The sequence below is a fragment of the Acomys minous genome, assembly GCF_964271855.1.
Source record: "Acomys minous genome assembly, chromosome: 16".
NCBI classification, from domain to species: Eukaryota; Metazoa; Chordata; class Mammalia; order Rodentia; family Muridae; genus Acomys; species Acomys minous.
The window spans coordinates 58,313,697-58,326,908 of record NC_140498.1 but is presented as its reverse complement, the minus strand read 5'-3'; the positions used below and the strand labels follow the sequence as shown (position 1 = coordinate 58,326,908).

Below are 13,212 nucleotides of genomic sequence, written 5' to 3'. Positions count from 1 at the left end.
TCAGATAGTTACATTACGACTCACAATAGTAGCAATATTAGAGATATGAAGTAGCTATAACAGAATCTCACGGTGGCAGGGGGCGGGTCACCACAACATGAGTGACTGTATAAAAAGGCTGCAGCACTAGGACGGTTGAGAACCACCGCTCTGCCGGCCACCTAACTACCTGCTACCCTGGGACCCAGTCTGTCAATTCTCCATGCTTACTGGGCAAATGCTGAAACCACCACGATGGTCACTGCTGCCTGAGCCTGACCTGGGGGTCTGGGCAGAACCCAGGTTTACTGAGCAAGCCAGGGGCCAGGCTCAGCTTCTCCACAGCCTCAGCACTGAACTGGGGAAAGCTATGACAAACTGGGCAAGCTTCGAGGGTTTGGGTGATCATCACCCACAATAAACTCCAGAATCAAACACCTGGCTTCATCAGAGAGCTCCAGGCTAAGGGAGACTCGCCATCTCAGGAAAGAGTCCGGGCACTGGCGGCACTTGAGGAGTGGCACGCCAGCTCTGCCCTCTGCCTCCACATACGTGAATTCCGATTTGGAATTAGGACAGTATCTAAGAGACTCTTAAATGGCCCTAAACATAGTTCTGCCATTTCACATTCCATGTTTCCGAGAAGCCGTTCTCAGCGCAGACTTATAAAAGCAAAATACCAACGCTGCTGATGGCAAGAAGGAAGTAAGCGGAGAAGGGTGGTGCACGCCTACAATCTCACAGAAGAACCAAGAGAGGGGAGGGGAGGGGAGGGGGCTGGGGAAGGCGAGGTGATGACCCCCCACATTCCTTTAAATGAAGTGTAGACTCTAGAAGCACCCCTCCTCTTCCGAAATGATGTAAACTGCAAGCCCACAAGCATGTGCACTAATCCAGCTGGCAGAGGCAAGTTAGCCAGCTTTACCTGAGACAGCTTCAATAGGGTGGGTAAAGATTTCACTTCGGTCAGTCCCGTTCTAGACATGAGCGTGTTCCAAAGTACCACCTAGCAGACTGACCTAGCACCTACCTTGTGGCTTTGACTTCATTCACACCATGCTCCAATGGTCTATCATAGACAGACAGACAGACAGACAGACAGACAGACAGACACACACACACACACACACACACACACACACACACACACACACACCCCTCCCTGCCTGGCAAGGAGCCAAGCCAGTACTACCTCATGAAGAGAAGCCACTAACCTCCTTGCTTCTGTTACATCCAATCCCACTCTCCAGGAAGTCTTTCCCAACTAGGACTCTGACAGCCAGAGAGACCCGTGGCCAGCATCCATCAGCGCTGCCTCTATGCAACTCCCAGTGGGCAGCCATGGGGTGCTGCTGCCTTCCAACCACTGCCCCTCCGCACTTATCCAGCCGCTTTCTCTGCAGCTTGCTGATTATTAAGTACAGAACTAAGGACAGCTCAGGAGCTACCCTGCACCAGGCTGCACTGATGACCACCACCACCATGACCACCACACGGACGGTAAAGTAAGCGTTTCCCGAGACGCCTTCAGTGACCAGGCACACCACCAGGCCAAGCATCTCACTAATTCCCACGCAAAGGCAGAAAGGCAGTCATCTAAACCAAGGCGGAGCTGAAGAGACTTATGTTTATTTATTTCACCCAATTAAGCTCTGCGGATTTGCTCCGCACCTTATTTTGACACGTGAATGAGTTTGGTAAACTTCCCTATTTACAGAATAAAATTCCAACTCATCCTAAGTGGTTTCTCTGGATGTTTCGCAGCTGCTGACTCTCTGAGGCATCCAATTCTAAGTCCAGGCCGTTCCCTGCTCTGCTCCACACGTTCACCAGTCTTTAACGCAAACTCACCTTCACTGAGTAAATGAAGGATTTTTTCCCATTGTACACAGACAGACCTTCAGGCTCCCAATCAAATGACTGAGATTTCCACTTTAAGCCCTCACAGTCTAAGCTTGGTGTGATGGTACATGCCTGAAATCCCAGCAGCTGGGAAGTAGAGGCAAGAGAGCCAGGAGTTCAGGGCCAGCCACTACCACATACCGAGTTCAAGGCCGCCAGCCACCACCACATACCAAATCCAAACTCAGTGTGACCTACGAAAGACCCAGGTTTCAAAACACCAGCAAGGAAAAGGGAAATCAAACCACGAAGCTAATCCTCAAAAATCTAACAAAAGAAAAGGGGGGACACAGTACACCCGAGATCACAGAAATGCCTACAGCTGCCACAGGCCCTGCTGCTCCTGATGTTCACTCAGTTCTCAAAGATGGACAGCAGCCTGCCTAACATGGGGGCTACAGATCACGCTGCAAGCCCAGCACCTCCTCGGGGAGAACGTGAACACAGCCACACCCAACTTAATAGCATTCTGAAACACTCTCACTCAGGCCAGGCATGGATATCTGCACATTTGCCCCAAAAAACACACAAAAGCGAGCCCACCTGCACGCGTGTGCGTGCACACGCACGCACGCACGCGCATGCACACACTGAATGTGCCTAGGCAGAAGTCCTAAGGAGAGTGAGCTTGGGAGTGGACATCCTGGCACCAGAGAACCTGGCAGCCTCAGCGGCTGCTTTTTGTTGCTGTTGTTTGGGGGGAGGGGGCAGGAGGTTGGAGACAGGGTTTCTCTGTGTAGTCCTGGCTGTCCTGAAACTCAGTTCATAGACTAGGCCTGCTTCGTTATATATTATTTATTTACGGGAGGCACACAGGTCACAGTGTTCTTATGGAAATTTGTCCTCTCCTTCCACTACTGTGGGTCCCAGGAATTGAACTCAGGTCCTCTGGCTTGGCAGCAGCTGCCCTTACCCACTGAGCCATCTCCCTACCAGGCTGGCTTCAAATTAAGAGACCTGCCTGCCTCTGCCTCTCAGTTGCTGAGGTTAAAGGCATGCAAAAGCCCCACCCCCCTTGTTGCTCTTATATGCTACCTTACTACATAAATATTTCTCCCGGAAGTGAAATGTAAACACTGTGAAAGTAGGCGCTGTCTGTGGCTGAAGTGTTGTCTTCTGAGACAGGGTCTCCCTGTATTTAACTGCACCTACCTGGAACTTGTGATCTCTGCATCCAAAGGCCCCAGCTTAGCGGCATGCTCTAGAATCCTGCTGCGGGGCTCATCAGCAGGTGCTAGATGCATGCCTGAGGTAACTGAGTGAATCACACCTGACTCCTGGAACCCCAGACTTTGACAATGAACCATGACCCCAAAAGGTGTGGAGCGCTCAGCAATCTGGCAAAAGTATCACTATGAAAGAGTCAGTCATCCTGTGTGGCATGTCTAAAAATAATTACCACAACCAATCCCAGAAACTGCTAAGATACCCCCTTCAGAAAACCAGGAAAGAACACTTATCCACGTGAGAAAACGGACTCTTCAACGACTCCATCATACTATGACTTTGATGTTGTGGACTTTAGGTCCACCAATCCCATTCATCTTTTTTTATTTATACTGTTCCATGGACTCTAGTGGAGAATCCACTTTTCCTACCTGATTCTTCGCGCCTTCTAAAAAAAATCACTTTCAGGTGAAAGATGGCTTGGAGAACTTCCTAGATAAAATCCAAGACATAAAAGCACAACTGAAAAGTTCAAGTCTTTGGTAATGTGACTGCAGGCCCACGTTGCAAAGAATAACTTTTTCATTGATTCATAAATTGCAACCTCTACGTACAAGTTCTCAAAATTGCTTGTGAATTGGTCACATCACGTGGGAAAGAAACCGTGCAGAAAAACACGTCCGAAACCCACCCACGTTTCGCTTTATTCGGGGTCCCCTGTATTTCAACCCCACACAGTCTCCTCTATTAAACAAATGACAGGAAAGCTAAGGCAGCTTTGCACGATTAACGCGGATTCCCAGCGATGAGGCTGCCATCTGGACGGACACAGGTTGGGGACACACCGCCGCAAGAGTTCGTTTCTCCTCCTCGCCGAGTAGAAAATAGAGACTGTTTCCACAGTACTCTTAAAAGTTTCCACCGTCACACACCACACACGCCCCCTCCGCGAGCCTCGGCCTTGGGGCTCCACCTAGCCCCAGGAGGAACTCGGCCAGGACTTCCGTCCTCCCGCAGGACCGAGACCCTTCCTTCCTGCCGCAGACCCCCGCCCTAGCCCTCGCCCGGCCCCACGGAAACGCAGCAGCTACCGCGTCCCCAGTCCTCTGGCTTCCCGGTACCGGCCCCCACCCCCCGGCTTAGAGCCCCGGCTCCAGCTCTAGCCCCCCGCCCCCAACCCCGTCCCCGAGTCACCGGTGCCCAGACCCCGAGCTCCAGATCCGCAGCCCAGAGCCCCGGTCTCCAGCCCCGAGTTCCCCGTTCGCAGCCCCGAGCTCCGGTCCCCGGTCTCCAGCCCTGAGCTCCCCGAGCCCCGGTCCCCGACCCACAGCCCCGAGCTCCCAGCGTCCAGCCCCGAGCCCCAGCTCCGCCTGCTGCGTCCCGCACGCTTTCCCCACGGCCACTCGGGCCCCCGCCCCGTCCGCTCGCTCTCGAGCAGGCCCGCGGGCGGCGCCTCGAAGGCGGGGACCCGCCGCTCGGGCCGCGCTGCCGCCGCACCTACCATGGTACAGATGGAGGCGAATTTGGAGACTGTCATTAGGATTTCCATCCGCCCGGCGCCATCTTCCAGACGACAGTCGCGGCGGGCGGGGGACGCGGGAAGCCGGGCCGCCCGCTCGCTCCGCAGCCCGCGGCCGCACCCGGATCCTCCGTGGACCCACGCTCCTTGCCTGCCGGGCCGCCGCCGCCGCCGCCGTCGCCGCCGCGAGCGCTCGGGCTTCCTCCCGCCCAGCCCCCGCCCGCCGCCCGCCCGCCCCCGGCTCCGCCCCGGCGCACGGCGCAGCCGCCGCCGCCGCCGCCGCCGCCGCCGCCTCGGGGCCCGCGCCTGCCCGGGAAGCCGCTCACCGCACACCCCGCCCGGCGCGCTAGGGAGCGAGCTCCGCGCAGGCCCTTCCGCCCGGCCGCCCCGGCAGCGTCGCCACGCCCACAGCGGGAGAGCCCCGCCCACCGCGCCCGGGGTCACGCCCACGCCGCCCCGCCCTCCCGCGGCCCCGCCCAGTGCGCGTCGGGGGCGGGGCGGACGCCGCGTCCCGCTCGGTGCTGGGTCCTAGCGCGGGCCTCGCTAGGAAGAGCAGGTCGGGGTGATGGACTCGGCGGCGTAGGTGATCTCCTGCAGCCGTAAGGGGCGGCTAACCTACTGCTGAAACGGAAATCAGACACAGAGTCTGGGAACCCCGCCGAAGAGTCCCAAGTACTTGGTGTTTTCCTGGAGTGAATCATCTGGACCAGATTCCCTAAGAAAAAGACCAGTTAGATAAAAAGACAAGATTTAGCTCTTCGAGTTAGTAGTGGTGGGGGAGGAGAGGAAGGGAGCGAACTGTCCCCGCCTGACAGTGGGACATCAACTTGGAAGGTGTGAGATAGAAGCCGCAGCCGGCACGGGAGAAGCGCAGACAGTGTTAGCTAATGGGTGGGCCCGTCCTACCCGCACCAAAACTAGTAAAACTTCATAAAGTGCTACATTAGAAAGCCCGTAGCTTGTTCAGATTCGTGATCTGAGGGTGGGACGACCTCTTCTGCCTCTCACCCCACCCCCCACCCCCGCCCCCACCCCCACCCCCACCAGACCCGGTCTGTCGAATTTAGGGACCGAATGCAAACAAAGCTCTAAAATCTAACAAGCCTCACTTCCTACACTCAAAAGTATTCAAGAAACAAAAGAAATCGAGCAAAATGTAGTCGAGAAACAGACTTGTGGTACGTGAATGCTGTTTCCATAGCAATGCCATTGTGAGCGTGGGGGGAGGGGAACGCCCACCGACTGCAGCTGAATTCCACTGCCTATTCGTTCTCCCAGCGCCTACCTGCGCAGAGGCGGGGCCTCCGTCTTTACTGTAGATAACACGCCTAGGTAGCTATACCTTGGACTCTGGTTTACACCAGTTCAAGTCTACGGCAGAGTCTGTCTTCTTGCTGCCTCTCTAGTCTCCACAAGCCTACACCACCTACGTTTTAAAGGTCAGGATGGGGGCTGGCCATGTGGCTTACTTGGTAAACGGCTTGTGTTGTATGTAGATGTTCCGAGGTTTCATGCCAAGCACTGTATAAACCCTGGTAATGGTAAGCTCATTCTCAGCTATGTTGTGAGTTCAAGACCAGCCTGGACCACTAGAGTCCTTGTCTCAAAAAAACAAAAAAACTAACAACAGCAACAAGTGAATGACTAGCCACTAGGTGTGATGGCACACAACTGTAATCCCAGCATAAGAACAGTGAGTCTCTGTAAATTCAAGGCCAGCGTCTGGTCTACATAGCAAGTCTACAAGTCAGCCAGAGCTACATAGGGAGGCCGGCCTCAAACGTAAATAAAAACGTATACATGCATGTATTACAAAAAGATATTAGTAAAAAGCAAAAAAATGATTATTAAAATGGTGAGTCAGTTTGCTGCTTCAGCAAGCCTGTTAGATACATTTTTTTAGAGATTTATTATTTTTATTTTATGTGCATGAGTGTTTTGCCGGTTCAGGTGCACACACAGCGCCCATGGAGGACAGAAGAAGGCATCAGATCCTGGGAACTGGAGTTACAAAAAGTGTGAGTCAGGCCAGAGAGATGGCCCAGAGGTTAAAAGCACTGCCTGCTCTTCCAAAGGTTATGAGTTCCATTCCCAGTGACCCCATAATGGCTCACATCCATCTATAATGAGATCTGGTGCCCTCTTCTGGCATGCAGGTGTACATTCAGGCAGAACATTGTATACATAATAAATAAATCTTTTTTTTTTTAATGAGAAGATTTTTTTTTTTAAGGTCTGAGTCTCCACGTGAGTACTGGATATCCACCCCAGGCCCTCTGCAAAAGCAGCGAGTGCCCTTAACCTCTGAGCCATCCCTCCAGCCCCTTTGAATGCACTAAGTGAACCCTTACATCTTGAGTGACATTCATCTCTGCACCCCACAGTGGGTGCAGGGCACAGGTTCTGTCTCTCAAATCTGTTGTCTCTCCCTGTCTCTACTCCTTGACAGTTGATGACTCCGCCTCCTTGGCTGCCCTTAGTAATATGGTGTAGCTGTTCAGCAAGTGGGTGTCAATCAAAGCGGTGCTGGGAATGGAACGCAGGACCTTACTTTGGCTAGGCAAGAGTAATACCACTGAGTTACGCTTGCAGTGCAAGGGTTTTTCAAAGCTTGCTTCTGATCCAGCAAATAAAGTTATCTGTACAATAGGCATGTGTCTTATATAGGCTGCCCAAGATGGCATATAGCCCATAGGTCTAAAATCATGTTGGTATTTCAAGACTGTGTGTGTGTGTGTGTGTGTGTGTGTGTGTGTGTGTGTGTGTGTTTCCAGACAGGGTTTCTCTCGTAGTCCTGGCTGTCTTGGAGTCGCTTTGTAGACCAGGCTGGCCTCGAACTCACAGAGATCTGCCTGCCTCTAGGATCACAGGCGTAAGGCGTAAGGTGTAAGGGTAAGGTGTAGTTCAGTGGTAGGGTATATACTTAGCAAGAAGTCTTGGGCTCAGTCCCCAGCATCAAAAAAATAGTAATGTGCGCCCAGCTGCTAATTCCCCTCCATATGAGCGAAGCCATTTCACAACGATGTCCAGGATACATACACTCTTCTGTTTGTGACACTACATCTTCTGCCAGATGTTCCCTCATGTGGCGCCGATGTCCCGAGCAGCGCGATGGGTGCTGGAGGCCTGGGCCTTTACCCCCACATGGTCGCGCTGAGATCTCTCCAGCCTCGGCCCTTCTCCATCCACGGCAACGTGCGCCGTTGCTGCTCGGCTGCAGCATGCCTTCTCACATCCAGCGGCTCCCTAGCTTGTTTCCTTCTTCTTCAGCCTGTCCCTCATCTTCCTCACACCCTTCGGGCAGTTCTCCGTGGAGTCTGAGGTCAGGCGATGCCGGTACTCCTCCTCATCGGCCTCCGTAGACACCAGGAGCGAGTGACCCCGCGGCATCCACGTGTGTGTGTGTGTGTGTGTGTGTGTGTGTGTGTGTGTGTGTGTGTCCTTGAATGCATGCACATATGGCCAACGTGGAATAGTTGGTTCTTTTTTTTTTACCATGGGGAGTCTGGGGAGTTGAACTCAGGTTGTAAGACTTGGCAACAAAAGAAAAAATAAAAAATAAAAAAGACTTGGCAACAAGCGCCTTTACCTGCTGAGCCATCTCACTGAGTCAGCTAAGCGGCTTTGGATGTTTCAACTGCCTAGGCAAAATTTCTATACCAGGCTCCTCTACAAAGGCAGCCTTCCATGACCTCACCTCATACCTCCCTCATAGCTGTGAAGACAGAGCTGACAGCAGTACACGCATCGTGCATGCACATGTGCACGCACGCACGCACGCACGCACGCACGCACGCACGCACGCACGCACAGCATCCAGGAGGAACTAGCACCAGCGACCTCGAGCAGAGGAGTGGGCGGGGAACCGGACTCTGCCTTCTGCCACCTAGCCCTAGATAGGAGCCTGTGGGTGGCTTGGGGCTGAGGATCTGGGATTTTTGAAAAATGTGTATCAAAGGGCAGCGCAGCATGTTGCTTATCAGACTCACGTGTGGCCTGAGCTCAGGAAGGCTCGGGAGCTCCAGGTCACCCACCGCTGTTCTGGGCCATGCCCGAAGCCCCGCTTAGTGATCTGATGTACGGCAGAGTGGAGATTGAACGGGAGAGCTCGGCTAGCTGTAAGCACAGGAGTCGGCTTGTGTCCCTTGCCTCTGGGCCAGCAGAGGCTCCGCACTGGAGGGGCTTTGGGCCACGGGAGAGAATGGAGCCAGGGAGGAAGAGGTTGGACCTGTGAAAAATGAACTCAGGGAATGAGGAACTGGTTTTTGTTTGTTTCTTTAAATATTTAATTTTAATTTATGTGCACTGGTGTGAGGGTGTCAGATCTTGGAGTTATAGAACAGTTGTGAGCTGCCATGTGGGTGCCGGGAATTGAACCCAGATCCTTTGCAAGAGCAGGCAGTGAGTGTTCTTAACCACTGAGCCATCTCTCCAGCGCCGACAAACAGTACTGTTAGCGAGGAGGTGGTGGCGCACGCCTTTAATCCCAGCACTCTGGAGGCAGAGGCAGGCGGACGGATCGCTGTGAGTTCGAAGCCAGCCTGGTCTACAAAGCAAGTCTAGGATAGCCAAGGCTACACAGAGAAACCTTGTCTGGAAAAAAAACAAAACAAAAAGCAAACAAACACAAAGAACAGTACCGTTAGCTCCAAAGGGCGTGTCCAGCTCTTCCCACAGGAGGCACAAGCAGAGGCAGCCTCCCCCTCTAAAGCATGGGATGGTCGATGAAGGGGTCTCCCAGCAGAGGGAAAATGACATGCCAGAATGCGGGCGAGAAGGACGTAGATGGTCTACGGCTGTCACATGGTCACGTTGCAAAATGACTGGACAACACAAATATCAAAGGGGCAACCCGGCCCTCAGTGATGTCAGTTTAGACAGGCAGCTCTGCGACACCCCCACTGTCGTCATCCACCAGGGGCAACTGCCCAGCCTAAAACCCATCCCAGCTTAACCTGGTCTATAAGTGAGTTCCAGACCCAACCGTGCTACTGTGTGAAGCAATGTCTTTAAAAACTGAAAACAACAGCTGGAGAGATGGCTCAGCGGTTAGGAGCACCGGCTGCTCTTCCAAAGGCCCTAAGTTCAATTCCCAGCAACCGAATGGTGGCTCACAACCATCTATAGTGATATCTGGTGCCCTCTTCTGGCATGCAGGTATATATGCAGGCAAAGCACTGTATACATAATAAATAAATCTTTTAAAAAAACAAACACACTGAAAACAAGCAGGTGCATGTCTTTCATCCCAGCACTTGGGAGACAGAAGCAGGTGGATCACTGTGAGTTCGAGGCCAGCCTGGTCTACAAAGTGAGTCCAGGACAGCCAAGGCTACACAGAGAAACCCTGTCTAAAAAACAAACAAACAGAAAACAAAGCCAGGCGGTTGTGGCACATGCCTTTTATCCCAGCACTCAGGAGCCAGAGGCAGGTGGATCTCTGAGTTAGAGGCCAGCCTGGTCTACAGAGTGAGTTCCAGGACAGACAGGACTACCACACTGTCAAGAAACCCTGTCTCGAAAAACAAAGAAAAAAAAAAACCCTGAAAATAAGTTGTTCTTTGTTTTTCCTGATATTGTTGTTGGAATCTTAATGCTGGAGTCCATTGTAATTAAAGATGGTGAAGAATTCAGAGAAGAACTCAAAATAACAGGTCTGTCGCAGCACAGAAAATCCTGTCAAAAAGCCAACCAGACAACCAGAACTTGTAAGGATCATGCAGTCATTTGGGTGGCTTCAGAGCAGGGCTACTTAAACTGTTTTCACTCACACACAGTCCCTTCCACCCATCCTAATAAATAGCTGTGTGACTTGGAGAATAACAGTATATCTAAAGCAGCCTCCACAAACCAGGTAGAGTGGCCGAAGTTCAAAAGCAGCATAGTAGCCAGGTGCAGTAGCACACGCCTACTGGCAACATCTGGGGAGGCAGAGGCAGGTGGATCACTGGGAGTTCCAGGCCAGCCTGGTCTACCATGTGAGTCCAGAATAGCCAAGGCTACAACACAGAGAAACCCTGTCTGGAAAAAAACAAAAACAAAAAGCAAACAAACTGCAGCACAGTAGTTGGGCATGGTGGTGCGTGCCACTAAGGTGTACACCACTGTGCCCAGCTGCAGAGACACCACTAAGGTGTACACTACTGTGCCCAGCTGCAGAGACACCACTAAGGTGTACACCACTACACCCAGCTGCAGAGACACCACTAAGGTGTACACCACTGTGCCCAGCTGCAGAGACACCACTAAGGTGTACACCACTGTGCCCAGCTGCAGAGACACCACTAAGGTGTACACCACTACACCCAGCTGCAGAGACACCGCTAAGGTGTACACCACTGTGCCCAGCTGCAGAGACACCGCTAAGGTGTACACCACTGTGCCCAGCTGCAGAGACACCGCTAAGGTGTACACCACTGTGCCCAGCTGCAGAGACACCGCTAAGGTGTACACCACTGTGCCCAGCTGCAGAGACACCTCTAAGGTGTACACTACTATGCCCAGCTGCAGAGACACCACTAAGGTGTACACCACTACACCCAGCTGCAGAGACACCACTAAGGTGTACACCACTGTGCCCAGCTGCAGAGACACCACTAAGGTGTACACCACTGTGCCCAGCTCCAGAGACACCACTAAGGTGTACACCACTACACCCAGCTGCAGAGACACCACTAAGGTGTACACCACTGTGCCCAGCTGCAGAGACACCGCTAAGGTGTACACCACTGTGCCCAGCTGCAGAGACACCGCTAAGGTGTACACCACTACGCCCAGCCGCAGAGACCTTTTTTAATGTTCTTATGCACCACATTTCTTTTGACTTCTAACACAAGTGCATCAGTCATAGTGTGCAGACCTCAGCCCCAGTACCTCTGGCTGTTTCATGGCACAGCAGTATGGACTTGAATTCCAAATCTTTCCATCACTTTCTGACAAGTAGCTGCTAATTGTCTCATTGCCATGAGAAAAGAATGACAAAAGTGATTTTAAGGAAGGCGGAGTTTATTTTGGCTCAAGATCAAGGACACAATCCCTAATGACAGGGAAACTCAAGGCAGCGTCCAGTCAGGAAGTAGACAGCAGTGAATACCTCTTCCTGCCCAGATAGCATTTTTTTTTTCCTTATGCAGTTCAGGACCATGGGCCCAGGGAATGGTGCCTTCCACATCAACCTCAGCAATAAACCCTCAGTTCCCAGGTAAATGTGTCCCGAAGCCTGTCTCAGAAGTCAATCTAGCTCTGGTCAGATTGACAGTCAACACTAACCATCAGGGTAGGGACATTTAAGAAGCAAGACTCAGCCAGGCATTGTTCCCCAAGACTGTAAGCCCAGCACTCAGGAGGCAGAGGCAGGCCGGTCTCTGTGAGTTTAAGGTCTACACAACGCAGGAACGAGCGACAGCGTGGTTTCTTCAAAACTGGGCCATCCAGTTGAAGAGAGGAGTTTTAGGGAGGCAGTACACCATACTGGGGGGGTGGGGTGCTGAAAAGTTCAAGCAGCATCCTCATTTGAGATGGTTTCCAGCGCAATGGGGTTCTTGGAGGACGTAGCGGTCTCCCGGGTAAGTCACAAAGTGACCACGCATGGAACACATCCCCTTGCTTTCCCCGCTCCTCCTCTTTCTGTCTTCCCACCTTCCTCTCATACCCTCTCCTCTCACTGGTCCCTCCATTTCTTCCCCTGAGATGCCAACAAGTGTCAGAGTGCTTCTGAGTGTCCACGCTCACCGTCCCTCCTCCCTAGGCCTCTCCCCTCACCTCTTTTTTATTTTTTTTAAAGATTTATTTATTATTTACACAGTATTCTGCCCACACATGTGCCTGCCCACCACAAGAAGGCACCTGATCTCATTACAGGTGGTTGTGAGCCACCATGTGGTTGCTGGGAATTGAACTCGGGACCTTCGGAAGAAAAGATGGTGCTCTTAACCTCTGAACCATCTCTCCAGCCCCCCCACCCCTTTTTTTTTTTAGCATGGGAGACTTTTGCCATCAAATCTCAACCTATCTGATGGCACTTCCTCAAGGAGGCCTGGCCTGAGCCTGCTGTCACACCCATGACAACTGGGAGAGAATAGTACGTGTGCAGTAATTGTTACCAAATGAACTAAGGCTGATAAAAAGGCATGTCCAACTCTAGAGAACAGAAACATAAAAGTCCGGACTTAGGATATTGCCCAGGGTAGCCCATTTGCGATGGTTTCATCTCCACTACTGAGGGGGAAAAGGAAAAAATATCTGATATTTATATATACCAGATGGTGGTGGCTCGCACTTTTTCTTTTTTTTTTTTTTTTTTTTTTGGTTTTTTTTTTTTTTGGTTTTTTTCGAGACAGGGTTTCTCTGTGTAGCCTTGGCTGTCCTGGACTCACTTTGTAGACCAGGCTGGCCTTGAACTCACAGTGATCCACCTGCCTCTGCCTCCGGAGTGCTGGGATTAAAGGCGTGCACCACCACGCCCGGCTATGGCTCGCACTTTTAATCCCAGCACTTGGGGATGGGGGAGGGAGGCAGAGGCACATGAATCTCTGTGCGTTTGAGGCCAGCCTGGTCTACAGAGTGAGCTCCAGGACAGCCAGGGGTACACAGAGACACACCATGGCAAAAAAACCAAAACCAAAACAAAACAAAAAACAACTTTA

The 13,212-nt window shown here is 52.3% G+C and overlaps 1 protein-coding gene across 1 annotated transcript in view; it reads right to left on the bottom strand.

Moving 5' to 3' along the window:
• USP12 (ubiquitin specific peptidase 12) overlaps positions 1-4,973 on the bottom strand; it is a 48,981-nt gene extending 44,008 nt beyond the window's left edge. The window contains exon 1 of the mRNA XM_084761814.1: positions 4,550-4,973. Within this exon, the coding sequence (XP_084617940.1) occupies positions 4,550-4,597 (48 nt within the window). The 5' untranslated portion in view covers positions 4,598-4,973. The remainder of the gene's footprint in view (positions 1-4,549) is intronic.
• Positions 4,974-13,212: the final 8,239 nt, after the last annotated feature.